At 43.8% G+C, this 25,159-nt stretch overlaps 1 protein-coding gene, 1 long non-coding RNA gene and 10 other non-coding genes across 12 annotated transcripts in view; 11 read left to right on the top strand and 1 right to left on the bottom strand.

The window, feature by feature from the left end:
- Window positions 1-4,514, top strand: part of LOC141139184 (cytochrome P450 2K1-like) — a 92,273-nt gene extending 87,759 nt beyond the window's left edge. Inside the window, exons 9-10 of the mRNA XM_073625092.1 lie at window positions 1,771-1,912; window positions 3,863-4,514. Of these exons, the coding sequence (XP_073481193.1) occupies window positions 1,771-1,912; window positions 3,863-4,041 (321 nt within the window). The 3' untranslated portion in view covers window positions 4,042-4,514. The remainder of the gene's footprint in view (window positions 1-1,770; window positions 1,913-3,862) is intronic.
- LOC141139198 (uncharacterized) overlaps window positions 1-25,159 on the bottom strand; it is a 1,175,459-nt gene that overhangs the window by 374,192 nt on the left and 776,108 nt on the right. The window lies entirely within an intron of this gene.
- On the top strand, window positions 6,883-6,965 carry TRNAL-UAA (transfer RNA leucine (anticodon UAA)). The gene has a single exon. It is a non-coding gene; the product is annotated as a tRNA-Leu (tRNA).
- On the top strand, window positions 7,765-7,847 carry TRNAL-UAA (transfer RNA leucine (anticodon UAA)). Its single transcript has one exon. It is a non-coding gene; the product is annotated as a tRNA-Leu (tRNA).
- On the top strand, window positions 11,761-11,843 carry TRNAL-UAA (transfer RNA leucine (anticodon UAA)). The gene has a single exon. It is a non-coding gene; the product is annotated as a tRNA-Leu (tRNA).
- Window positions 12,645-12,727, top strand: TRNAL-UAA (transfer RNA leucine (anticodon UAA)). The gene has a single exon. It is a non-coding gene; the product is annotated as a tRNA-Leu (tRNA).
- On the top strand, window positions 13,528-13,610 carry TRNAL-UAA (transfer RNA leucine (anticodon UAA)). The gene has a single exon. It is a non-coding gene; the product is annotated as a tRNA-Leu (tRNA).
- TRNAL-UAA (transfer RNA leucine (anticodon UAA)) lies at window positions 14,419-14,501 on the top strand. Its single transcript has one exon. It is a non-coding gene; the product is annotated as a tRNA-Leu (tRNA).
- TRNAL-UAA (transfer RNA leucine (anticodon UAA)) lies at window positions 20,923-21,005 on the top strand. The gene has a single exon. It is a non-coding gene; the product is annotated as a tRNA-Leu (tRNA).
- Window positions 21,807-21,889, top strand: TRNAL-UAA (transfer RNA leucine (anticodon UAA)). Its single transcript has one exon. It is a non-coding gene; the product is annotated as a tRNA-Leu (tRNA).
- On the top strand, window positions 23,523-23,605 carry TRNAL-UAA (transfer RNA leucine (anticodon UAA)). The gene has a single exon. It is a non-coding gene; the product is annotated as a tRNA-Leu (tRNA).
- Window positions 24,413-24,495, top strand: TRNAL-UAA (transfer RNA leucine (anticodon UAA)). Its single transcript has one exon. It is a non-coding gene; the product is annotated as a tRNA-Leu (tRNA).

The following is a 25,159-nucleotide window of genomic DNA, read 5'->3' as shown; positions in this document are numbered from 1 at the left end:
GGATTTTCCGACACACAAAGTTTGAGAGCAGGATATAAAATTTTCCGACAACAAAATCCGTTGTCGGAAATTCCGATCGTGTGTACACAAATCCGATGGACAAAGTGCCACGCATGCTCAGAATAAATAAAGAGATGAAAGCTATTGGCTATTGCCCCGTTTATAGTCCCGACGTACATGTTTTACGTCACCGCGTTCAGAATGATCGGATTTTCCGACAACTTTGTGTGACCGTGTGTAGGCAAGACAAGTTTGAGCCAACATCCGTCGGAAAAAATCCTAGGATTTTGTTGTCGGAATGTCCGAACAAAGTCCGACCGTGTGTACTTGGCATTAGACAGGACAATTCGGTTTGTTGCAGGCTTCCTGGTAAATTGAGCTGGGAATTCTTCTTTTTTGTTTGACATGCGTCGCCTTTCCATGTGTTCCTTGCTGTTAAGGCCAGTTAAAGGTCTGGGCAGTTGACTTTTTTTGTACCGTTGACAAAGTGACCATATTTAGGCACACTGTTTGCATTTGGACACTTGCCCACACCTGCACAGCTCTCAAATTGGGACCAGCACCTGTTTCCATGCAGTCGCTGCGTCTCAATAGACATGAATGGGACTGCCTGCATGCGGATACATGAACACCTGTGCAACTAGCTTGGGCAAACACAGCCCTATGCCCTGGATGTACAAGTCCATGTGAATGAAGCCTAACAACAAATAAAAAATAATATTGTTCACAATAAGGCATCAAGATAATATTAAATGGTAACTTCATTTTTGTTTAAAAAAATATAGCAAATAAGAAAAAATAAAGCATATAAAATTGCTACACGGTCCATGTTGTAATTTAATTTTATTAAAAGCGACCTTTCATTTTCAATCTGTAGCCACTGTAATTTTCAATAAAATTCAATAGAATTTGGCAACCTGGAGGCATTCTGTAAACCATTGGTGTACAGAACAACCCCAGATGTGTCATGCCCTGCTTCTGTGATTGGCTCCCTGATTTTCCCAGAAGACTGCACTAAGATACAAGGCAGTTTTTAGGCACCCCTTGCTATAGGACTTTTAGTTTTGGTGAGATACATAACCTCACATAAACCTCACAGATACATAAACTCACTCAGACCCCAACTCAGCAGGCAGTGGTTGCAGCCAGAAAAGCTCCCATCTTCTATAATTAAGGCACCTGCAGTCACTCAGGTTGCTTTATGATGCTACTGTCTGCCCAGAATGAAGGCCCCTTGAGCTCTGGTGAAAAGGAGCCTTAACTGATGGCAGCACTGTACCTTATGGTGGACAGTACCAGATAATGCAAATAGGCATATAATGCAAATAGGTTTGATGTTGCCCATTCATGATTGGCTACTATGACATGGTTTGAAGGGGTTGGGCCTAAGTTCTAATCAGAGCTACGCAGAGGCAAATCATCACTGACCTGAAAAGCTGTATGAGCCTAAGAGTAAATGAATGTAGTGGGACAAGGTGCAGGGTCAAGTGACTTGGGCAGCAAAGCACCACCCCCAGTGGTCGTGGTGCCCTAGCCCAAATTCTGGCCCTGTGCACAACATTAATTAGACCTGATAGACTGTCTCTAAACTTCTGGAAAACGAACCAATCCCTCTCTCCTTCTCCTTCCCTGCTTTCCTCTCCCCTCTCCCCCTTTTTTTTTACTCATTTTACATCTGCTCATTTGCTCTTTCTTTTTATAATAATATACTTTCTAAAATAGAATATGCTCCAAAACAATACCACCAACAAAAATCAATCTGTGTTTCAGGGTACTTATATTATCCCATCACTGACAACTGTTCTGCGAGATGAGACTTACTTTGAGAGACCAGAAGAGTTTTATCCTCAGCATTTTCTAACTGCCGATGGACAATTCTTACGAAATGAAGCTTTTATGCCTTTCTCAGCAGGTAATATATTATATGTAAACACTTTTAGAGCTGTGAAGATAAGTTAGTTATATGAGTAGGGCACCAACTTTCTTAAATGACTAATATACTGTGAGGTTATGACCCTTTTTTTTTTAAATAAAAAATTAACTTTAATTTATCTGTGTATATAGATAAATATATTAAAAAAATGTGTAAATGTATCAACATTCATGTATAATCCATGAATATACCATCAAAATGCTTTGAATATGTTAGTTTTGATATTTAAGTTGTATTATTCAGGGAGAATGTAACATTCTCTATTACCCTAACAACAATCAATCCAAAGAGAAAATAGCATAAGAATGTGTGGACAGAAGAGAAAAAAGTCTTAAACATTAGCCCAACTACATCCAACCAAACATAACATAAAGCAATAGCCTAGGAACTTTAAAACAGAAGAGGAAAAAAAAATAACCCATCAACATTTGACCAAAAATGGTCTAAAACATTTGATTAGTAGAAAAAAAAGCCTAAAAACACATTCAACCTGAAGAGAAAATACCTTAAGAACATTCAATTTTTCCTCATTCGCACCACAGTCACAGCTTTATACATTGTGTGAAAACTCCCTAAAACTAAGCAAATGTTGGTTAATTCACAGAGAATGAATATACTTGCAGTTTCACTTGCAAATAGCTATGCAATTTTTAATTTTTTTTTTCGACCCATAAGGTGGATGGGGGAATCCTCCCCGTTGCACTATTGTATTCTAATAGTGTGTAATGGGGACTATGATTGGGCAAGTGTTGGCGCCAAGCTGTGCAAATCCCCGTCCCCACTTTTTGGATAAGACAACCACACACCTGCTGTTGAGTTAGACTCTCCACCATTTTGTATCAATATTATGGCCTGAGGCTTGCTTATGACATACCTGGCCTGAGGTTCTAGTATTTGAGAATAAAGGCATGTCCGCACATAAATACATTTTCTGCACTTACTGTAACTTTCCTGTGACATAGCACATTGACATACTAGCAGAAACTTTGCGTGGAATGCAACATGCAAGGTTAGTTATTTTGTAGCAGTAATTTTACCGCAGAGCACAGGTACAGGTCTTTAAGCCATCGTCCCTTTACACCCCTATTCCTCTCCTTGGGAGAACCACAGCGTTGGGACCACTTATCGATGTATACTAAGCCCATAACATTTAGCTTCCATTACCAAGTCACAGGATCCACAACTGAGGGTCAGGGGGAATTAAGGTGCTTCCTTTAGTATATCATTCTTTTTCTAATGCCCCCTCCATAGCTCTGCCCAGCTGGTCATGTTCCCGGATGGTACACTCCCTCCCAGGCTTCACCACCACTCACATCAGAAGACTCTGTCTAGGCCTCCATGGCCTTATGTACCCCACTGCAGGATCTGTAGAAGAAAGTCAGGGGAGGCAAGGTGACTACAGCAATTCTTCCCATATTCTCTACCACCTCACCTGGCCCTTGCAAGGGTCCTTTAGATCGGCTCTGCGTGAGACTACATCTTAGTAGCTCTGGGGTGTTTGGCTCCTATGCTCCATCTACCTAGGGTTCCACCCACACTGGCATTTATATGGGCACTAGCCACACCCATGACATCCCTCAGTACAGATTTTTTAAAAGGTAAGCTAACACCTAATTACAACTTTCCCTTTACTATGTTATAATAGGATCAGAGACATCTAGTGGTATGCATGTTAACTCGTAACTCCTTTTCTGTCAGAATACGCAGATCAGCGCTACACATATTGGCTGCAGATGCTAATCAAACAGTTTTTTTCCAACAGGTCTTTTCAGGACCACACAGTGGCCACACATGGGTCAAAATTTGGCTAGTACCTGCTGAATTTTGAGCCATTTATGGTCACCTTAAACCTGATTTAAGTTGTTTTTTATACCGATTAGTTTGAGTAAGTATAGGTCTTAATTATTGGTTTATCTATCTTTTTATTAGGTAAGAGAAGCTGTGCTGGGGAGAATTTGGCTAAAATTGAGCTGTTCCTCTTCTTTTCAAGACTGCTGCAAAACTTCACCTTCCAGGCTCCTCATGGGGCTGTTCTGGACCTCACTCCTGCTATAGGAATTACCACGCCTCCTCAGAGTCACATGATCTGTGCTATTCCAAGATCCTAAACAAATTCATCAACTAGTTATAATTTACTAAAGAAGTTGAGCATTTCCACTTTATGTATTGGGATGTTTTGTGTAGTGCTGGATGGGATCGCACATTGAAAATCTCAGGAGTGGGAGAGAAGCTTCATTTTTTTACCATAGCAAGCTGCACTCAGGGATTTGGGAGGATTTATTAAAGGATAAGTTCATTAAAAATGAAATTGTCCTTTAAAGAGACCATGTCACCAACTTTAAATTTGTGGTTAGAAGCACAGACATTAAATGTTAAATAATTGACATATTAAATAATTGACATGCTTATTTGTAGTGTCTTCCATATTTCCTTGTGCTGGCACACCTCCTCCTTCCCTTCCCTCACCTTCCTAAAAAAAAAAAAAAAAAAACTTTTTATGTAGCTGCCAGGAGAGAGGAGAAGCAAAGGGGGTTTATTACAGAGTGTCACGTAAGTGACAATTCCTAATTGAGGCTGCTTACATCACTTCCAAGATGGTGGCCTTCAACTGAAGTCTCAGGGCTCTTGGATGTCTATACAAAGAAGGCTTTCACAGGTTAAGAACATGAATAAAATACAGTATATTAAATGCACATATAATCTTATGGGAAGGTTTACTATCTCTGGGTTGGTCAAAGTAAATATAAGGTCCCTTTCAGACGGGGCGGACTACATCAAGTGGATCCGCCTGCTCAGCAGGGGATCAGTCCGCTGATCTCCGCTGAGCAGCTGGATGACAGATCTGCGCTCAGTCAGCTATGCAAAGCAGATACTGACACAGCTGCTGTCCTCTATGGGGCGGTCGGATGGAAATGGACCACCTGTCCATTTCCATTCAACTGTCATCCGATCCTACTGTCATCCGATCCAACTGTCATTCAATGTTTTTAGCGAACATGATCGGATACCGGTGGGTGACACATGTCAGTAGACATCAGCCACTCTATAGAGAGCAGAGGATAGATTGGTCAGGTTTGCCTGAAAAAATGACAGGTGGACCCAGTAGGTCAATCAGTGTGAAAGGGGCCTAAATGATGAGTCCACCACACGTTTGTTGAAATCTCATTAAAGATTTATTAATGTTAAGATTCCCTAAATTATTTAGGTATTGGTCATGCATTTTTCAGACAATCAGTAGTTTATGCTGTAATCATTTACCTGTGGATCCTAAAATTTCACTCTTTAGTATCACCACAGACATCTAAATCATTGATAGTATGCTTACTCCATCTGGCGCGTATACTTGTAGCCCAGAAATAGTTGTCTCCTCTCCTATGCCACTATCATTTCTACAATGAAAACTTCTTTTGATTACAATCTAGAAAGGAAACAAACTGACCTATCAGCATAGGGGATGCGCCAGAAAGTTTCAGAAATGATGGTCTCCATGGCTATCCTCGGGTAACCTAGGCACAACCTTTACTATACTTTCTTGTATGTCCCACTTATGCTTTATTGTGGCTTATTATACATAAGATGCAGTTATGGCATATATTGTCGAGTTAATATATACCCAAAGACACTTTAATTCTAAAGATTAAAACCTTGTGGTTTATATAATGGCAATGATAGAGTCTGAATGATAAGGATATATTGTATTGATTATCACATTCATATGCATATGTGTACTGTAAATGGAAGGAATTGTATTTGTATATTTTCCTTGTATAAGAAACGTTATAATAAAAATCACTTGATTTAACTATTTGACCTTCCAGAAGATTTACCCCCCTTCATAACCATGCAATTTTTTGCTATACAGAACTTTAACTGACAACTGCGCATTCTCGCAATGCTGTACATACAGTAAATTACATTTATGTAAATTTTTCTCACAAACAGAGCTTTCTTTTGATGGTATTTGATTACCACTGGGTTTTTTTTATTTTTTGCAATATAAACGAAAAAAAGGCTGCCGATTTTGAAAAAAAATACAATATTTTTTACTTTCTGCTATAAAACATATACAATAAAAAAAAATTGAAATTTTCATTTAATTAGTTAAAAATAGGCCAATATGTATTCTACTACTGCAGCTAAAATGCTGTTTTTTTTAATTTCCTTGCATGTCCCCCTCGGATCTACAGCGACTGCACTTCAAAGTGCACTTGCAGTGCACTTGTTGTGCAAAGTGGATTTGCCTTTTGAAAATATCCAAAACAAAAACAAGAAGTCATTATCATTTGCTTAAAGTAATATCACCATATGAGCCATTTGTACACATTTGAGCTTAGAAGGTCAAAAAACTATAGCAAAACCCTGCTACTTGGTATCACCAAAATGTCCTTCCATTGGTAAGAAGGGCTGCTTTGTACACATTAAAAAATAGCAAAAGTCTGGAGCCTAACGATGTTCTCTGCCAGAAATTCAGTATGGGAGGTACATAAAGAGGATATAAAAAGATAGTCCCTACTTATCACTCCTTTCTTGCAAGTGGTAAAAAGCTGACAGCAACCGTCATTAGGGCCCAAAGTCTATGTTGGAATTTTGTAATTCCATTGAGAAAGATAAACACTCCAAATCTCTGTGCTTAATACTAGAATCATCGTGGAAAGGATAAAAGTCAACCTGCACCAGTCCCCTACAGTATGAAAATCATTATTGTTTCCTCAGACGTCATTTGCCACATGGTGAGAAGCATGGTCGAGTGGTTAAGTCATCATTGGGGCTTAAAGTCTAACTTGGAGCTTTGTAACCACATTAAGAAAAATAAAACACCCTTCAGAGCAAATCCCTTTTGTGAATGTAGACTCACCTGAGACAGGTAACGGCCCATCTGAATTGGCTTTATCAACTGTGAAAATCAGTACTTCTTTCTCGGTTCTCGGATACTTTTTTTCACAACATGTACTGGGATGGCCGAGTGGTTAAGGCGTTGGACTTAAGATCCAATGGATGTATATCCACGTGGGTTCGAACCCCACTCCTGGTAAACATTTATAGTGTTTACAGCAATGGAAGGCACTCTTACAAGATGTTCAAAAAGGTTTGAAAAAAACACCACATAAGATTAAAATCTAGGCTGCTCTTGGCTACCAACAAATACACCTGGTCAAAGCAAGAAGTCACTATCATCTGCTTAAAGTAATATCACCATATTTGTATACATTTGAGCTTAGAAGGTCAGAAAACTATAGCAAGACCCTGTTACTTGGTATCACCAAGATGTCCTTCCATTGCTAAGAAGGGCTGCTTTGTACACATTAAAAAATAGCAAAAGTCTGCAGCCTAATGATGCCAGAAATTCAGTATGAAAGATACATAAGGGAATATAAAAATACAGTCCCTACTTATCACTCCTTTCTTGACAGTGGTAAATAGCTGACGGCAACCGTCATTAGCGCCCAAAGTCTATGTTGGAATTTTGTACGTCCATCGAGAAAGATAATTACTCCTTAGATCAAATCTCTGTGCTTAATGGTAGAATCATCATGGAAAGGATAAAAGTCAACATGCACCAGTCCTCTCCAGTGTGAAAATCATTATCGTTTCCTCAGATGTCCATTGCCACATAGTGAGAAGCATGGTCGAGTGGTTAAGTCATCATTGGGGCCTAAAGTCTAACTTGGAACTTTGTAATCCCATCAAGAAAAATAAAACACTCTTCAGAGCAAATCCCGTTTGTAAATGTAGACTCACCCGAGACAGGTAACGGCCCACCTGAATTGGCTTTATCAACCCTGAAAATCACTACTGTCTCTCGGTTCTCGGATACCATTCTTACAACAAGTACCAGGATGGCCGAGTGGTTAAGGCGTTGGACTTAAGATCCAATGGATGTATATCCACGTGGGTTCGAACCCCACTCCTGGTAAACATTTATAGTGTTTACAGCAATGGAAGGCACTCTTACAAGATGTTCAAAAAGGTTTGAAAAAAACACCACATAAGATTAAAATCTAGGCTGCTCTTGGCTACCAACAAATACACCTGGTCAAAGCAAGAAGTCACTATCATCTGCTTAAAGTAATATCACCATATTTGTATACATTTGAGCTTAGAAGGTCAGAAAACTATAGCAGAAATTCCAGAAATTCAGTATGAAAGATACATAAAGGGAATATAAAAATACAGTCCCTACTTATCACTCCTTTCTTGGCAGTGGTAAATAGCTGACGGCAACCGTCATTAGGGCCCAAAGTCTATGTTGGAATTTTGTACGTCCATCGAGAAAGATAAACACTCCTTAGATCAAATCTCTGTGCTTAATGGTAGAATCATCATGGAAAGGATAAAAGTCAACCTGCACCAGTCCCCTCCAGTGTGAAAATCATTATCGTTTCCTCAGATGTCCATTGCCACATAGTGAGAAGTAGGGATGAGCTTCGAGTTCGAGTCGAACTCATGTTCGACTCGAACATTGGCTGTTCGCAAGTTCACCGAACAGCGAACAATTTGGGGTGTTCGCGGCAAATTCGAATGCCGCGGAACACCCTTTAAAAGTCTATGGGAGAAATCAAAAGTGCTAATTTTAAAGGCTAATATGCAAGTTATTGTCATAAAAAGTGTTTGGGGACCTGGGTCCTGCCCCAGGGGACATGGATCAATGCAAAAAAAAGTTTTAAAAACGGCCGTTTTTTCAGGAGCAGTGATTTTAATAATACTTAAAGTCAATCAATAAAAGTGTAATATCCCTTTAAATTTCGTACCTGGGGGGTGTCTATAGTGTGCCTGTAAAGGGGCGCATGTTTCCTGTGTTTAGAACAGTCTGACAGCAAAATGACATTTTGAAGGAAAAAACTCATTTGAAACTACCCGCGGCTATTGCATTGCCGACAATACACATAGAAGTTCATTGATAAAAACGGCATGGGAATTCCCCAAAGGGGAACCCCGAACCAAAATAAAAAAAAAAAAAATGACGTGGGGGTCCCCCTAAATTCCATACCAGGCCCTTCAGGTCTGGTATGGATATTAAGGGGAACCCCGGCCAAAATTTAAAAAAAAAAATGACGTGGGGTTCCCCCTAAATTCCATACCAGACCCTTCAGGTCTGGTATGGATTTTAAGGGGAACCCCGCGCCAAAAAAAAAAAAAAAAACGGCGTGGGGTCCCCCCAACAATCCATACCAGACCCTTATCCGAGCACGCAACCTGGCAGGCCGCAGGAAAAGAGGGGGGGACGAGAGTGCGGCCCCCCCTCCCTCCTGAACCGTACCAGGCCACATGCCTTCAACATTGGGAGGGTGCTTTGGGGTAGCCCCCCAAAACACCTTGTCCCCATGTTGATGAGGACAAGGGCCTCATCCCCACAACCCTGGTCGGTGGTTGTGGGGGTCTGCGGGCGGGGGGCTTATCGGAATCTGGAAGCCCCCTTTAACAAGGTGACCCCCAGATCCCGGCCCCCCCCCCTGTGTGAAATGGTAAGGGGGTACATAAGTACCCCTACCATTTCACGAAAAAAGTGTCAAAAATGTTAAAAATGACAAGAGACAGTTTTTGACAATTCCTTTATTTAAATGCTTCTTCTTTCTTCTATCTTCCTTCATCTTCTGGTTCTTCTGGCTCTTCTGGTTCTTCTGGTTCTTCCTCCGGCGTTCTCGTCCAGCATCTCCTCCGCGGCGTCTTCTGTCTTCTTCTCCTCGGGCCGCTCCGCACCCATGGCATGGGGGGGAGGCTCCCGCTCTTCTCTTCTTCTCTTCTTCTTTTCTTCTTTTCTTCTTTTCTTCTCTTCTTCTCTTCTTCTTCATTTTCTTCTCCGGGCCGCTCCGCAATCCATGCTGGCATGGAGGGAGGCTCCCGCTGTGTGACGGCGCTCCTCGTCTGACAGTTCTTAAATAACGGGGGGGGCGGGGCCACCCGGTGACCCCGCCCCCCTCTGACGCACGGTGACTTGACGGGACTTCCCTGTGGCATTCCCCGTGACGTCACAGGGAAGTCCCGTCAAGTCACCGTGCGTCAGAGGGGGGCGGGGTCACCGGGTGGCCCCGCCCCCCCCCCGTTATTTAAGAACTGTCAGACGAGGAGCGCCGTCACACAGCGGGAGCCTCCCTCCATGCCAGCATGGATTGCGGAGCGGCCCGGAGAAGAAAATGAAGAAGAAGAGAAGAAGAGAAGAAAAGAAGAAAAGAAGAAAAGAAGAAAAGAAGAAAAGAAGAAGAGAAGAGCGGGAGCCTCCCCCCTATGCCATGGGTGCGGAGCGGCCCGAGAAGAATAAGATAGAAGACGCCGCGGAGGAGATGCTGGACGAGAACGCCGGAGGAAGAACCAGAAGAGCCAGAAGAACCAGAAGAACCAGAAGATGAAGGAAGATAGAAGAAAGAAGAAGCATTTAAATAAAGAAATTGTCAAAAACTGTCTCTTGTCATTTTTAACATTTTTGACACTTTTTTCGTGAAATGGTAGGGGTACTTATGTACCCCCTTACCATTTCACACAGGGGGGGGGCCGGGATCTGGGGGTCACCTTGTTAAAGGGGGCTTCCAGATTCCGATAAGCCCCCCGCCCGCAGACCCCCACAACCACCGGCCAGGGTTGTGGGGATGAGGCCCTTGTCCTCATCAACATGGGGACAAGGTGTTTTGGGGGGCTACCCCAAAGCACCCTCCCAATGTTGAGGGCATGTGGCCTGGTACGGTTCAGGAGGGAGGGGGGGCCGCACTCTCGTCCCCCCCTCTTTTCCTGCGGCCTGCCAGGTTGCGTGCTCGGATAAGGGTCTGGTATGGATTTTTGGGGGGACCCCACGGCGTTTTTTTTTTTTTTTTTGGCGCGGGGTTCCCCTTAAAATCCATACCAGACCTGAAGGGTCTGGTATGGAATTTAGGGGGAACCCCACGTCATTTTTTTTTTTAAATTTTGGCCGGGGTTCCCCTTAACATCCATACCAGACCTGAAGGGCCTGGTATGGAATTTAGGAGGACTCCCACGTCATATTTTTTTTTTAATTTTGGTTCGGGGTTCCCCTTTGGGGAATTCCCATGCCGTTTTTATCAATGAACTTCTATGTGTATTGTCGGCAATGCAATAGCCGCGGGTAGTTTTAAATGAGTTTTTTCCTTCAAAATGTCATTTTGTTGTCAGACTGTTCTAAACACAGGAAACATGCGCCCCTTTACAGGCATACTATAGACACCCCCCAGGTACGAAATTTAAAGGGATATTACACTTTTATTGTTTGACTTTAAGCATTATTAAAATCACTGCTCCTGAAAAAACGGCCGTTTTTAAAACTTTTTTTTGCATTGATCCATGTCCCCTGGGGCAGGACCCAGGTCCCCAAACACTTTTTATGACAATAACTTGCATATAAGCCTTGAAAATTAGCACTTTTGATTATTCATGTTCGTGTCCCATAGACTTTAACGGTGTTCGCATGTTCGAACGAACTTTTTTCCTGTTCGCATGTTCTGGTGCGAACCGAACAGGGGGGTGTTCGGCTCATCCCTACTCCTTAGATCAAATCTCTGTGTTTAATGGTAGAATCATCATGGAAAGGATAAAAGTCAACCTGCACCAATCCTCTCCAGTGTGAAAATCATTATCGTTTCCTCAGATGTCCATTGCCACATAGTGAGAAGCATGGTCGAGTGGTTAAGTCATCATTGGGGCCTAAAGTCTAACTTGGAGCTTTGTAATCCCATCAAGAAAAATAAAACACTCTTCAGAGCAAATCCCGTTTGTAAATGTAGACTCACCTGAGACAGGTAACGGCCCACCTGAATTGGCTTTATCAACCCTGAAAATCAGTACTGCTTTCTCGGTTCTCGGATACCATTCTTACAACAAGTACCAGGATGGCCGAGTGGTTAAGGCGTTGGACTTAAGATCCAATGGATGTATATCCACGTGGGTTCGAACCCCACTCCTGGTAAACATTTATAGTGTTTACAGCAATGGAAGGCACTCTTACAAGATGTTCAAAAAGGTTTGAAAAAAACACTACATAAAATTAAAATCTAGGTTGCTCTTGGCTACCAACAAATACACCTGGTCAAAGCAAGAAGTCACTATCATCTGCTTAAAGTAATATCACCATATTTGTATACATTTGAGCTTAGAAGGTCAGAAAACTTTAGCAAGACCCTGTTACTTGGTATCACCAAGATGTCCTTCCATTGCTAAAAAGGGCTGCTTTGTACACATTAAAAAATAGCAAAAGTCTGCAGCCTAATGATGCCAGAAATTCAGTATGAAAGATACATAAAGGGAATATAAAAATACAGTCCCTACTTATCACTCCTTTCTTGGCAGTGGTAAATAGCTGACGGCAACCGTCATTAGCGCCCAAAGTCTATGTTGGAATTTTGTACGTCCATCGAGAAAGATAATTACTCCTTAGATCAAATCTCTGTGCTTAATGGTAGAATCATCATGGAAAGGATAAAAGTCAACATGCACCAGTCCTCTCCAGTGTGAAAATCATTATCGTTTCCTCAGATGTCCATTGCCACATAGTGAGAAGCATGGTCGAGTGGTTAAGTCATCATTGGAGCCTAAAGTCTAACTTGGAGCTTTGTAATCCCATCAAGAAAAATAAAACACTCTTCAGCGCAAATCCCGTTTGTAAATGTAGACTCACCTGAGACAGGTAACGGCCCACCTGAATTGGCTTTATCAACTCTGAAAATCAGTACTGCTTTCTCGGTTCTCGGATACTGTTCTTACAACAAGTACCAGGATGGCCGAGTGGTTAAGGCGTTGGACTTAAGATCCAATGGATGTATATCCACGTGGGTTCGAACCCCACTCCTGGTAAACATTTATAGTGTTTACAGCAATGGAAGGCACTCTTACAAGATGTTCAAAAAGGTTTGAAAAAAACACCACATAAAATTAAAATCTAGGCTGCTCTTGGCTACCAACAAATACACCTGGTCAAAGCAAGAAGTCACTATCATCTGCTTAAAGTAATATCACCATATTTGTATACATTTGAGCTTAGAAGGTCAGAAAACTATAGCAAGACCCTGTTACTTGGTATCACCAAGATGTCCTTCCATTGCTAAGAAGGGCTGCTTTGTACACATTAAAAAATAGCAAAAGTCTGCAGCCTAATGATGCCAGAAATTCAGTATGAAAGATACATAAGGGAATATAAAAATACAGTCCCTACTTATCACTCCTTTCTTGACAGTGGTAAATAGCTGACGGCAACCGTCATTAGGGCCCAAAGTCTATGTTGGAATTTTGTACGTCCATCGAGAAAGATAAACACTCCTTAGATCAAATCTCTGTGCTTAATGGTAGAATCATCATGGAAAGGATAAAAGTCAACCTGCACCAATCCCCTCCAGTGTGAAAATCATTATCGTTTCCTCAGATGTCCATTGCCACATAGTGAGAAACATGGTCGAGTGGTTAAGTCATCATTGGGGCCCAAAGTCTAACTTGGAGCTTTGTAATCTCATCAAGAAAAATAAAACACTCTTCAGAGCAAATCCCGTTTGTAAATGTAGACTCACCTGAGACAGGTAACGGCCCACCTGAATTGGCTTTATCAACTCTGAAAATCAGTACTGCTTTCCCGTTTCTCGGATACTGTTCTTACAACAAGTACCAGGATGGCTGAGTGGTTAAGGCGTTGGACTTAAGATCCAATGGATGTATATCCACGTGGGTTCGAACCCCACTCCTGGTAAACATTTATAGTGTTTACAGCAATGGAAGGCACTCTTACAAGATGTTCAAAAAGGTTTGAAAAAAACACCACATAAGATTAAAATCTAGGCTGCTCTTGGCTACCAACAAATACACCTGGTCAAAGCAAGAAGTCACTATCATCTGCTTGAAGTAATATCACCATATTTGTATACATTTGAGCTTAGAAGGTCAGAAAACTATAGCAAGACCCTGTTACTTGGTATCACCAAGATGTCCCTCCATTGCTAAGAAGAGCTGCTTTGTACACATTAAAAAATAGCAAAAGTCTGCAGCCTAATGATGCCAGAAATTCAGTATGAAAGATACATAAAGGGAATATAAAAATACAGTCCCTACTTATCACTCCTTTCTTGGCAGTGGTAAATAGCTGACGGCAACCGTCATTAGGGCCCAAAGTCTATGTTGGAATTTTGTACGTCCATCGAGAAAGATAAACACTCCTTAGATCAAATCTCTGTGCTTAATGGTAGAATCATCATGGAAGGGATAAAAGTCAACCTGCACTAGTCCCCTCCAGTGTGAAAATCATTATCGTTTCCTCAGATGTCCATTGCCACATAGTGAGAAGCATGGTTGAGTGGTTAAGTCATCACTGGGGCCTAAAGTCTAACTTGGAGCTTTGTAATCCCATCAAGAAAAATAAAACACTCTTCAGAGCAAATCCCGTTTGTAAATGTAGACTCACCTGAGACAGGTAACGGCCCACCTGAATTGGCTTTATCAACTCTGAAAATCAGTACTGCTTTCTCGGTTCTCAGATCTCGGATACCGTTCTTACAACAAGTACCAGGATGGCCGAGTGGTTAAGGCGTTGGACTTAAGATCCAATGGATGTATATCCACGTGGGTTCGAACCCCACTCCTGGTAAACATTTATAGTGTTTTCAGCAATGGAAGGCACTCTTACAAGATGTTCAAAAAGGTTTGAAAAAAACACCACATAAGATTAAAATCTAGGCTGCTCTTGGCTACCAACAAATACACCTGGTCAAAGCAAGAAGTCACTATCATCTGCTTGAAGTAATATCACCATATTTGTATACATTTGAGCTTAGAAGGTCAGAAAACTATAGCAAGACCCTGTTACTTGGTATCACCAAGATGTCCTTCCATTGCTAAGAAGGGCTGCTTTGTACACATTAAAAAATAGCAAAAGTCTGCAGCCTAATGATGCCAGAAATTCAGTATGAAAGATACATAAAGGGAATATAAAAATACAGTCCCTACTTATCACTCCTTTCTTGGCAGTGGTAAATAGCTGACGGCAACCGTCATTAGGGCCCAAAGTCTATGTTGGAATTTTGTACGTCCATCGAGAAAGATAAACACTCCTTAGATCAAATCTCTGTGCTTAATGGTAGAATCATCATGGAAGGGATAAAAGTCAACCTGCACTAGTCCCCTCCAGTGTGAAAATCATTATCGTTTCCTCAGATGTCCATTGCCACATAGTGAGAAGCATGGTTGAGTGGTTAAGTCATCACTGGGGCCTAAAGTCTAACTTGGAGCTTTGTAATCCCATCAAGAAAAATAAAACGGAAAATTGTATACTCACCTTTCCGTAATTTTCCTTTCCTGTCGCATCTTCATGGCAGCATACACGTTGGGTTGTGACTCCGCCTCCACAACCTGATAGGACCACATAGCTATAAATTAGAGAGCAGGCACCTGCCCCAGTATTCTCCGTAAATATACACACATGTCACCTCAGAGGGTGGGTGATTGTATGCTGCCATGAAGATGCGACAGGAAAGGAAAATTACGGAAAGGTGAGTATACAATTTTCCGTTTTCCTGTCGCATCATGGCAGCATACACGTTGGGGAGTAACTCGCCAAACTGGGTGGGAGTGCAAAAAAAATCAAATTTATTGACAAGGAACAGAAGAATTGGCCTGTATGACGGCCCTCCCAAATTCCACTGCTGTTAAGCGTGCAGCGTCTATTTTGTAATGGGAAATGAAGGTGTTTCTTGAAGACCAAGTGGCTGCTCTACAAATGGTTTCCGCCGAAACTTTACAGTAAGCTGCCCATGAAGTAGCCATTGCCCTGGTGGAATGCGCTCTAAGGTCTTCCGGGATTTGCAAGGTGCTTAAAGAGTAGGTCTTCTTGATGGTTTTCACGAGCCATGAGGCGATGGTACGGGCAGAGGCTGCCTGGCCCTTCCTGAACCCATGTGGGATGACTAAGAGGTTCTCGCATCTCCTGAACGACTTGGTCACCGAGAGGTAATGCAGAACGTTGCCCCTAACATCCAGGGGATGAGGAACGCCCTGATCTGTGTTCAAAGCCGGAAGATCAATCTCCTGGTTAAAGTGAAATGCAGAAGAGACCTTCGGGATAAACTTGTCTGAAGGTTTTAGGGTTAACCTGTCTGGGTAAATCATCAGGTATGGTTCCTTGATAAGTAAGGCTTGCATTTCCGAGACCCTCTTCGCTGAAGTGATGGCAATCAGGAATGAGACTTTTAGAGTCAGGTCCCAGAGGGAGGTATTTTCCAGAGGGGAGAATGGTTCTCCGGATAGAATTTGCAGGACAGTTGATAGGTCCCATGTTGGAAATGAAGGCTTTCTGGGAGGCCTTAGCTTCAGGCATGCTTTCTGGAACTGAACTACAAGAGGGTTGAGTGCCCATCTAACCCCCGTCAGAGCAGAGATGGCAGAGACTTGGACCTTTAGGGTGCTAGATCTAAGGCCTTTGTCTAGGCCTGACTGTAGAAACTCAAGCACTTGAATTGCTGATGGGGAAGACGGATCCCAACCTTGTTCCTGAGCAAAGGAAGAGAACTTCCCCCAGACTCGCTCATAGGTGTAATTCGTGGAAGATTTCCTGGCTAAAAGCAGGGTTTCGACTACCTTCTGTGAACAGCCCTGATCTAGGAACCTAGACCTCTCAGTCTCCAGGCCGCTAGGTGCAATCTCTCTGGGTTCGGATGCAACAGCTGGCCCTGGGTTAGTAGATCCGCTGTCACCGGAAGAGGAATTGGATCCGCTGTGCTCAGTTGTAGGAGGGTGGTGAACCAAGGCCTCCGTGGCCAGAAGGGAATCACAGCCAGTACTAGAGCTGCTGAGTGTTTGAGCCTCAGAAGGAACTTGGCAATCAGTGGCGTTGGTGGAAAGATATAACCTAGACGAAAGTTCCAGGTATGCTGGAGACAGTCTGTTCCCTCCGCTGAGGGGAAGGGGTTCCTCGACAGAAACCTTTGACATTTCCTGTTTTCTGGTGTTGCTGCGAGGTCTATGTCTGGATGACCCCATGTCTGGCATATGAGGGCGAAGGCCTGCGGGCTTAGACACCACTCGTTGTTGGAAACGAATGTTCTGCTGAGAGAGTCCGCCAGTTCGTTCTGAATTCCCGGAATATACGTCGCCTTCAGGTCCTGCAGATTCAGTTGAGCCCACTGTATCACCGGACCAACTTCCCACATCATGGGGATGCTCTTGGTACCCCCCTGCCTGTTGATGTAGGCCACAGCCACTCGGTTGTCCATTTGGATCAGGACCTGTTTCCCTCTCAGAAGAGAGCTGAACGCCAAGAGGGCTTGGAAGGCTGCCTTCATCTCTAGGACGTTTGACACAACATCTCTGGTTCTGAAGTGCCAGCGGCCCTGAGCTGCATAATGTAGGTAGTGTGCCCCCCATCCCTCCAGACTGGCGTCCGAGGTCACTACCTCCTGATGGAGAGGGACTATCTGTTTGCATCTGCTGAGGTTGCCGGAGTGGATCCACCACCGTAGAGATAGTCTGGCTTCTTCCGAGATGCGAATCGGTTGGGACATGGACCATCCGTCCCTCTGGCGCAGGAAGGAGGCTTGCAGAGGTCTGGTATTCCATTGCGCCCACCTGACCATTGGAATGGTTGCTGATAAGGACCCCAGCAGGCTGAGGTATGCTCTGGCCGGTAAGTAAGATGCTGGAACCACATCTTTCACCTTCTGAACTAGTAGGGACAACTTCTCCCTCGGTAGCTCTACCGTGTTGGCCCGGGTATCCAGCTCGGCTCCCAGGAAGACCATCCTTTGGGTAGGCTGAATGTTGCTCTTCTGCCAGTTGATTATCCAACCCAGCCTCGTTAGGGTGGAAACTAAGATCTCGCGATGTTGCACGAGTGATTCCTGGCTGTTTGAGAGGAGAAGAATGTCGTCCAGGTAATGGTGGACCCTTAGACCCTTCTCCCTCAAAAAGGCTATTACTGGCAGCAGAACCTTTGTAAATGTCCTGGGTGCCGTAGAGATCCCGAAAGGGAGGCTTCGAAATTGAAAGTGTTCCTGGCCCACCGAGAACCGTAGGAACTTCTGGAATGCCGTGTGAATTGGAATGTGTAGGTAGGCGTCCTGGAGATCTATGGAGAGCATCCAGTCTCCCAAGTTTATGGCCTGGAGGATAGACTGCAGGCTCTCCATCCTGAACGACTCCACTTTGATGGACCTGTTGAGTTTCTTCAGGTCTAGAACCGGCCGAAAGTCCCCTGACTTCTTCTTGACGAGGAATAGTGGAGAATAGAATCCTCTGCCTCGTTGTGTTGGCGGAACCTCTGTTATCGCTTGCTTTTGAAGCAGTTCTAGGATATAGGTTAGAAGGGATAACCTCTTCTCTCCGGGAGGAGGAATACGGGTTGGGTAGAAATGATCTCTTGGAGGTCGATTTTTGAAGGCCCATCTGTGGCCGAAACTGACGGTGGCCAGGGTCCAGGTATCGTGAATGGTCTCCGTCCAAACCAGCCTGAAACTGAAGAGCCTTGCTCCCACTACTGCTGGCCGGACGGGCGCACCTTCAAAAAGGCTTCTGGTCACTGGGAGCGGAGGTCTTAGGTTTTTGGAACTTCATAAAGGAGGTTTGAGGGTTCTTCCAGTTCCTTCTATACTCCTTCCCTGGTCTGTACGCTTTCGCGTCTCTATACCTTTCTGGGAGGTTCCGCTTAAAGGGAGGAGGTCTCTGTTTGGGCCTCCTATCTGAGGGAATGAGCCCGGATTTTCCACCAGTTACTTTGGAGATGGCCGTATCTAATTTTGTCCCGAAAAGGTGCTCACCGTCAAACGGAAAACGGCACCAGTTGGACTTGGATGCCGGATCCGCCGTCCAGGGCTTCAGCCACAAGGCTCTTCTGGCCATCACTGAGGCCAACATAGACTTTGAGGCAGACCTGATAGTGTCAACTGAGGCCTCAGCCACGAATTTACCAGCCAGGCTTAACTCTTGTAATGCCTTCACAATTTTCTCTTGGTCTGCCCCCTCTAATACCAGCTTCTCCGTGTTTGAAGACCAACTCGAGATGGCCCTTCCTACTGCCGCGAGTGCTATCGCAGGCCTGCATGCACCTCCGGCCGAAAGGTAAGCCCGCTTGAGATCCGTGTCGATCTTCCGGTCAAGAACGTCTCTAAACGTAACCGCATCCTCTAGCGGGAGGGTAACATGCCTGGCAAGGCGCATTAAGGATGCGTCCACTACCGGAGGGGATACCAGAGGGTTCACTTTAGGTTCCTTGAGTGGGTACAGTTTCTGGAGTCTGTTGTTCAGACTAGATTTTTTCTCTGGCCTCTGCCACTCTTCTTTGATTAAATCCTCCAGTTCATCAATGAACGGAAAGGTTTCAGGCTCCTTTTTAAGCTGCGGAAAATATTTTCTCTGCTTTGGCTGGACATCCTGGGATTCCTCCCATCCTATTGCCTCCTTGACCGATTTAACAAACGGTTCTATGAGGCCAAAGTCGAATCCTGCCGACACCTCCAGGCCTTCATTATCAGATAGGGAGTCTTGCTCCTTTGATGTGCTGGCCCGGGCTGGAGAGGTAATGGTGGAAAGATCCACATCCGGTATTGAGGCCTGAGGGGCTGAGTCCCCGACTTCTGAGGCTCTCTCTCTTGTGGCCTCTTCTAGGCATCTCTGACAGACCAATTTACCCGGAAGCGCCGCCGCACCACAGATCCAGCATGCGTTTCCAGCAGGACGGGCATGGCGTGCAGGGGAGCGGTGCCTACGTGAGGACGACCTTCTGTGGCGGGATCGACCATGCCGAGAACGTGATCTGGAGCGGCTTCTTCTGCGACTTCCTCTTGAGCGACTCCTCCTATGGTAGGAGCGGCTTCGTCTGTGTTTAGAGCGACTTCTCCTGCGTGAGGATTCTCTATGTCTTGACGCAGACGTTGCTGAGGACTTGGTAGGGCTGACCAATTTAGGTAGCATTAGAAGTGCTCTCTTTTTCAATCTTCTTACTTACCCACTTCTTCCCCCCCTTACCTAGTCAGCTGGCGGTGATCTGCTGGGGCAGCGGTCTCCATGGTGAATAGGATGGAAACCTGCAAGGGAAAAGATAAGCAGCAATACAGAAGCTGACTCAGCTGGCAGTGGGGGGGGGGGGGGGAGAGGGGGGGGGTTAAGACCCACCTTTGTAGAGCGTTTTCTCTTGCTGTAGATCGCGGGGCAGGCTGTCTATAGCGTGCAGAAACCATCAGCAGATTCCACAGCAATGCTGTGGTTTTTAAACCTGCCGCCATTAGCGTCGGACGCCCGCGCCTGCGCAGTAGCGCCGCGAGGCGCCCGGCGCCATCTTGGAGACTGGAAACAGCTCAGCAGCGCCCAGAGAGCCGTACTGCGCATGCGCGAGGGCGCCGAGAACGCTCGGCGGTCCCCCCACACACTGCATGGACCACAGAGCCCAGCAGGACACCCCAGGTATGCCGGGAAGGGAGAGAGGGAGAGGGGAAGAGGGGGGGGAACATGGAGACCGCTGCACACAATGAAGCCTGTTTAAGGCTTACTTTCTTGAGGCCATAGAGATGGTTCCTTGGCCAATCCTCCAGCAAGCCTGTTTAAGGCTTTTGCGGGCTGTTTGCACTTGAAGCCTGTTTAAGGCTTGTCTTCTGGCAACAGTTTAAGATGAGATGAGTGCCCCTGAGACCACCAGAGTGGGGCTCCTTCCATTTAGCTCATTTAGAGGCTGTACAAGAAGGACTTCCACCCAGGAGAGGCTAGAACCTGGCTGGGGCGAAGCGGTAAGGGGGTGCTGATCCGTGCGTCCTGACAGGTGAGGAAAAATAAGAGAATACTGGGGCAGGTGCCTGCTCTCTAATTTATAGCTATGTGGTCCTATCAGGTTGTGGAGGCGGAGTCACAACCCAACGTGTATGCTGCCATGAAGATGCGACAGGAAAACACTCTTCAGAGCAAATCCCGTTTGTAAATGTAGACTCACCTGAGACAGGTAACGGCCCACCTGAATTGGCTTTATCAACTCTGAAAATCAGTACTGCTTTCTCGGTTCTCAGATCTCGGATACCGTTCTTACAACAAGTACCAGGATGGCCGAGTGGTTAAGGCGTTGGACTTAAGATCCAATGGATGTATATCCACGTGGGTTCGAACCCCACTCCTGGTAAACATTTATAGTGTTTTCAGCAATGGAAGGCACTCTTACAAGATGTTCAAAAAGGTTTGAAAAAAACACCACATAAGATTAAAATCTAGGCTGCTCTTGGCTACCAACAAATACACCTGGTCAAAGCAAGAAGTCACTATCATCTGCTTGAAGTAATATCACCATATTTGTATACATTTGAGCTTAGAAGGTCAGAAAACTATAGCAAGACCCTGTTACTTGGTATCACCAAGATGTCCTTCCATTGCTAAGAAGGGCTGCTTTGTACACATTAAAAAATAGCAAAAGTCTGCAGCCTAATGATGCCAGAAATTCAGTATGAAAGATACATAAAGGGAATATAAAAATACAGTCCCTACTTATCACTCCTTTCTTGGCAGTGGTAAATAGCTGACGGCAACCGTCATTAGGGCCCAAAGTCTATGTTGGAATTTTGTACGTCCATCGAGAAAGATAAACACTCCTTAGATCAAATCTCTGTGCTTAATGGTAGAATCATCATGGAAAGGATAAAAGTCAACATGCACCAGTCCTCTCCAGTGTGAAAATCATTATCGTTTCCTCAGATGTCCATTGCCACATAGTGAGAAGCATGGTCGAGTGGTTAAGTCATCATTGGGGCCTAAAGTCTAACTTGGAACTTTGTAATCCCATCAAGAAAAATAAAACACTCTTCAGAGCAAATCCCGTTTGTAAATGTAGACTCACCCGAGACAGGTAACGGCCCACCTGAATTGGCTTTATCAACCCTGAAAATCAGTACTGCTTTCTCGGTTCTCGGATACCATTCTTACAACAAGTACCAGGATGGCCGAGTGGTTAAGGCGTTGGACTTAAGATCCAATGGATGTATATCCACGTGGGTTCGAACCCCACTCCTGGTAAACATTTATAGTGTTTACAGCAATGGAAGGCACTCTTACAAGATGTTCAAAAAGGTTTGAAAAAAACACCACATAAGATTAAAATCTAGGCTGCTCTTGGCTACCAACAAATACACCTGGTCAAAGCAAGAAGTCACTATCATCTGCTTAAAGTAATATCAATATATTTGTATACATTTGAGCTTAGAAGGTCAGAAAACTATAGCAAGACCCTGTTACTTGGTATCACCAAGATGTCCTTCCATTGCTAAGAAGGGCTGCTTTGTACACATTAAAAAATAGAAAAAGTCTGCAGCCTAATGATGCCAGAAATTCAGTATGAAAGATACATAAGGGAATATAAAAATACAGTCCCTACTTATCACTCCTTTCTTGACAGTGGTAAATAGCTGACGGCAACCGTCATTAGCGCCCAAAGTCTATGTTGGAATTTTGTACGTCCATCGAGAAAGATAAACACTCCTTAGATCAAATCTCTGTGCTTAATGGTAGAATCATCATGGAAAGGATAAAAGTCAACCTGCACTAGTCCCCTCCAGTGTGAAAATCATTATCGTTTCCTCAGATGTCCATTGCCACATAGTGAGAAGCATGGTCGAGTGGTTAAGTCATCATTGGGGCCTAAAGTCTAACTTGGAGCTTTGTAATCCCATCAAGAAAAATAAAACACTCTTCAGAGCAAATCCCGTTTGTAAATGTAGACTCACCTGAGACAGGTAACGGCCCACCTGAATTGGCTTTATCAACTCTGAAAATCAATACTGCTTTCTCGGTTCTCGGATACTGTTCTTACAACAAGTACCAGGATGGCCGAGTGGTTAAGGCGTTGGACTTAAGATCCAATGGATGTATATCCACGTGGGCACTCTTACAAGATGTTCAAAAAGGTTTGAAAAAAACACCACATAAGATTAAAATCTAGGCTGCTCTTGGCTACCAACAAATACACCTGGTCAAAGCAAGAAGTCACTATCATCTGCTTAAAGTAATATCACCATATTTGTATACATTTGAGCTTAGAAGGTCAGAAAATTATAGCAAGACCCTGTTACTTGGTATCACCAAGATGTCCTTCCATTGCTAAGAAGGGCTGCTTTGTACACATTAAAAAATAGCAAAAGTCTGCAGCCTAATGATGCCAGAAATTCAGTATGAAAGATACATAAGGGAATATAAAAATACAGTCCCTACTTATCACTCCTTTCTTGACAGTGGTAAATAGCTGATGGAAACCCTCATTAGGGCCCAAAGTCTATGTTGGAATTTTGTACGTCCATCGAGAAAGATAAACACTCCTTAGATCAAATCTCTGTGCTTAATGGTAGAATCATCATGGAAAGGATAAAAGTCAACATGCACCAGTCCTCTCCAGTGTGAAAATCATTATCGTTTCCTCAGATGTCCATTGCCACATAGTGAGAAGCATGGTCGAGTGGTTAAGTCATCATTGGGGCCTAAAGTCTAACTTGGAACTTTGTAATCCCATCAAGAAAAATAAAACACTCTTCAGAGCAAATCCCGTTTGTAAATGTAGACTCACCCGAGACAGGTAACGGCCCACCTGAATTGGCTTTATCAACCCTGAAAATCAGTACTGCTTTCTCGGTTCTCGGATACCATTCTTACAACAAGTACCAGGATGGCCGAGTGGTTAAGGCGTTGGACTTAAGATCCAATGGATGTATATCCACGTGGGTTCGAACCCCACTCCTGGTAAACATTTATAGTGTTTACAGCAATGGAAGGCACTCTTACAAGATGTTCAAAAAGGTTTGAAAAACACACCACATAAGATTAAAATCTAGGCTGCTCTTGGCTACCAACAAATACACCTGGTCAAAGCAAGAAGTCACTATCATCTGCTTAAAGTAATATCAATATATTTGTATACATTTGAGCTTAGAAGGTCAGAAAACTATAGCAAGACCCTGTTACTTGGTATCACCAAGATGTCCTTCCATTGCTAAGAAGGGCTGCTTTGTACACATTAAAAAATAGAAAAAGTCTGCAGCCTAATGATGCCAGAAATTCAGTATGAAAGATACATAAGGGAATATAAAAATACAGTCCCTACTTATCACTCCTTTCTTGACAGTGGTAAATAGCTGACGGCAACCGTCATTAGCGCCCAAAGTCTATGTTGGAATTTTGTACGTCCATCGAGAAAGATAAACACTCCTTAGATCAAATCTCTGTGCTTAATGGTAGAATCATCATGGAAAGGATAAAAGTCAACCTGCACTAGTCCCCTCCAGTGTGAAAATCATTATCGTTTCCTCAGATGTCCATTGCCACATAGTGAGAAGCATGGTCGAGTGGTTAAGTCATCATTGGGGCCTAAAGTCTAACTTGGAGCTTTGTAATCCCATCAAGAAAAATAAAACACTCTTCAGAGCAAATCCCGTTTGTAAATGTAGACTCACCTGAGACAGGTAACGGCCCACCTGAATTGGCTTTATCAACTCTGAAAATCAGTACTGCTTTCTCGGTTCTCGGATCTCGGATACCGTTCTTGCAACAAGTACCAGGATGGCCGAGTGGTTAAGGCGTTCGACTTAAGATCCAATGGATGTATATCCACGTGGGTTCGAACCCCACTCCTGGTAAACATTTATAGTGTTTACAGCAATGGAAGGCACTCTTACAAGATGTTCAAAAAGGTTTGAAAAAAACACCACATAAGATTAAAATCTAGGCTGCTCTTGGCTACCAACAAATACACCTGGTCAAAGCAAGAAGTCACTATCATCTGCTTGAAGTAATATCACCATATTTGTATACATTTGAGCTTAGAAGGTCAGAAAACTATAGCAAGACCCTGTTACTTGGTATCACCAAGATGTCCTTCCATTGCTAAGAAGGGCTGCTTTGTACACATTAAAAAATAGCAAAAGTCTGCAGCCTAATGATGCCAGAAATTCAGTATGAAAGATACATAAAGGGAATATAAAAATACAGTCCCTACTTATCACTCCTTTCTTGGCAGTGGTAAATAGCTGACGGCAACCGTCATTAGGGCCCAAAGTCTATGTTGGAATTTTGTACGTCCATCGAGAAAGATAAACACTCCTTAGATCAAATCTCTGTGCTTAATGGTAGAATCATCATGGAAAGGATAAAAGTCAACATGCACCAGTCCTCTCCAGTGTGAAAATCATTATCGTTTCCTCAGATGTCCATTGCCACATAGTGAGAAGCATGGTCGAGTGGTTAAGTCATCATTGGGGCCTAAAGTCTAACTTGGAACTTTGTAATCCCATCAAGAAAAAT

The sequence above is a fragment of the Aquarana catesbeiana genome, linkage group LG04, assembly GCF_042186555.1.
Source record: "Aquarana catesbeiana isolate 2022-GZ linkage group LG04, ASM4218655v1, whole genome shotgun sequence".
Lineage (NCBI taxonomy): Eukaryota > Metazoa > Chordata > Amphibia > Anura > Ranidae > Aquarana > Aquarana catesbeiana.
The sequence above is the reverse complement of the archived record's forward strand: the minus strand, read 5'-3'. Positions and strand labels throughout refer to the sequence as shown.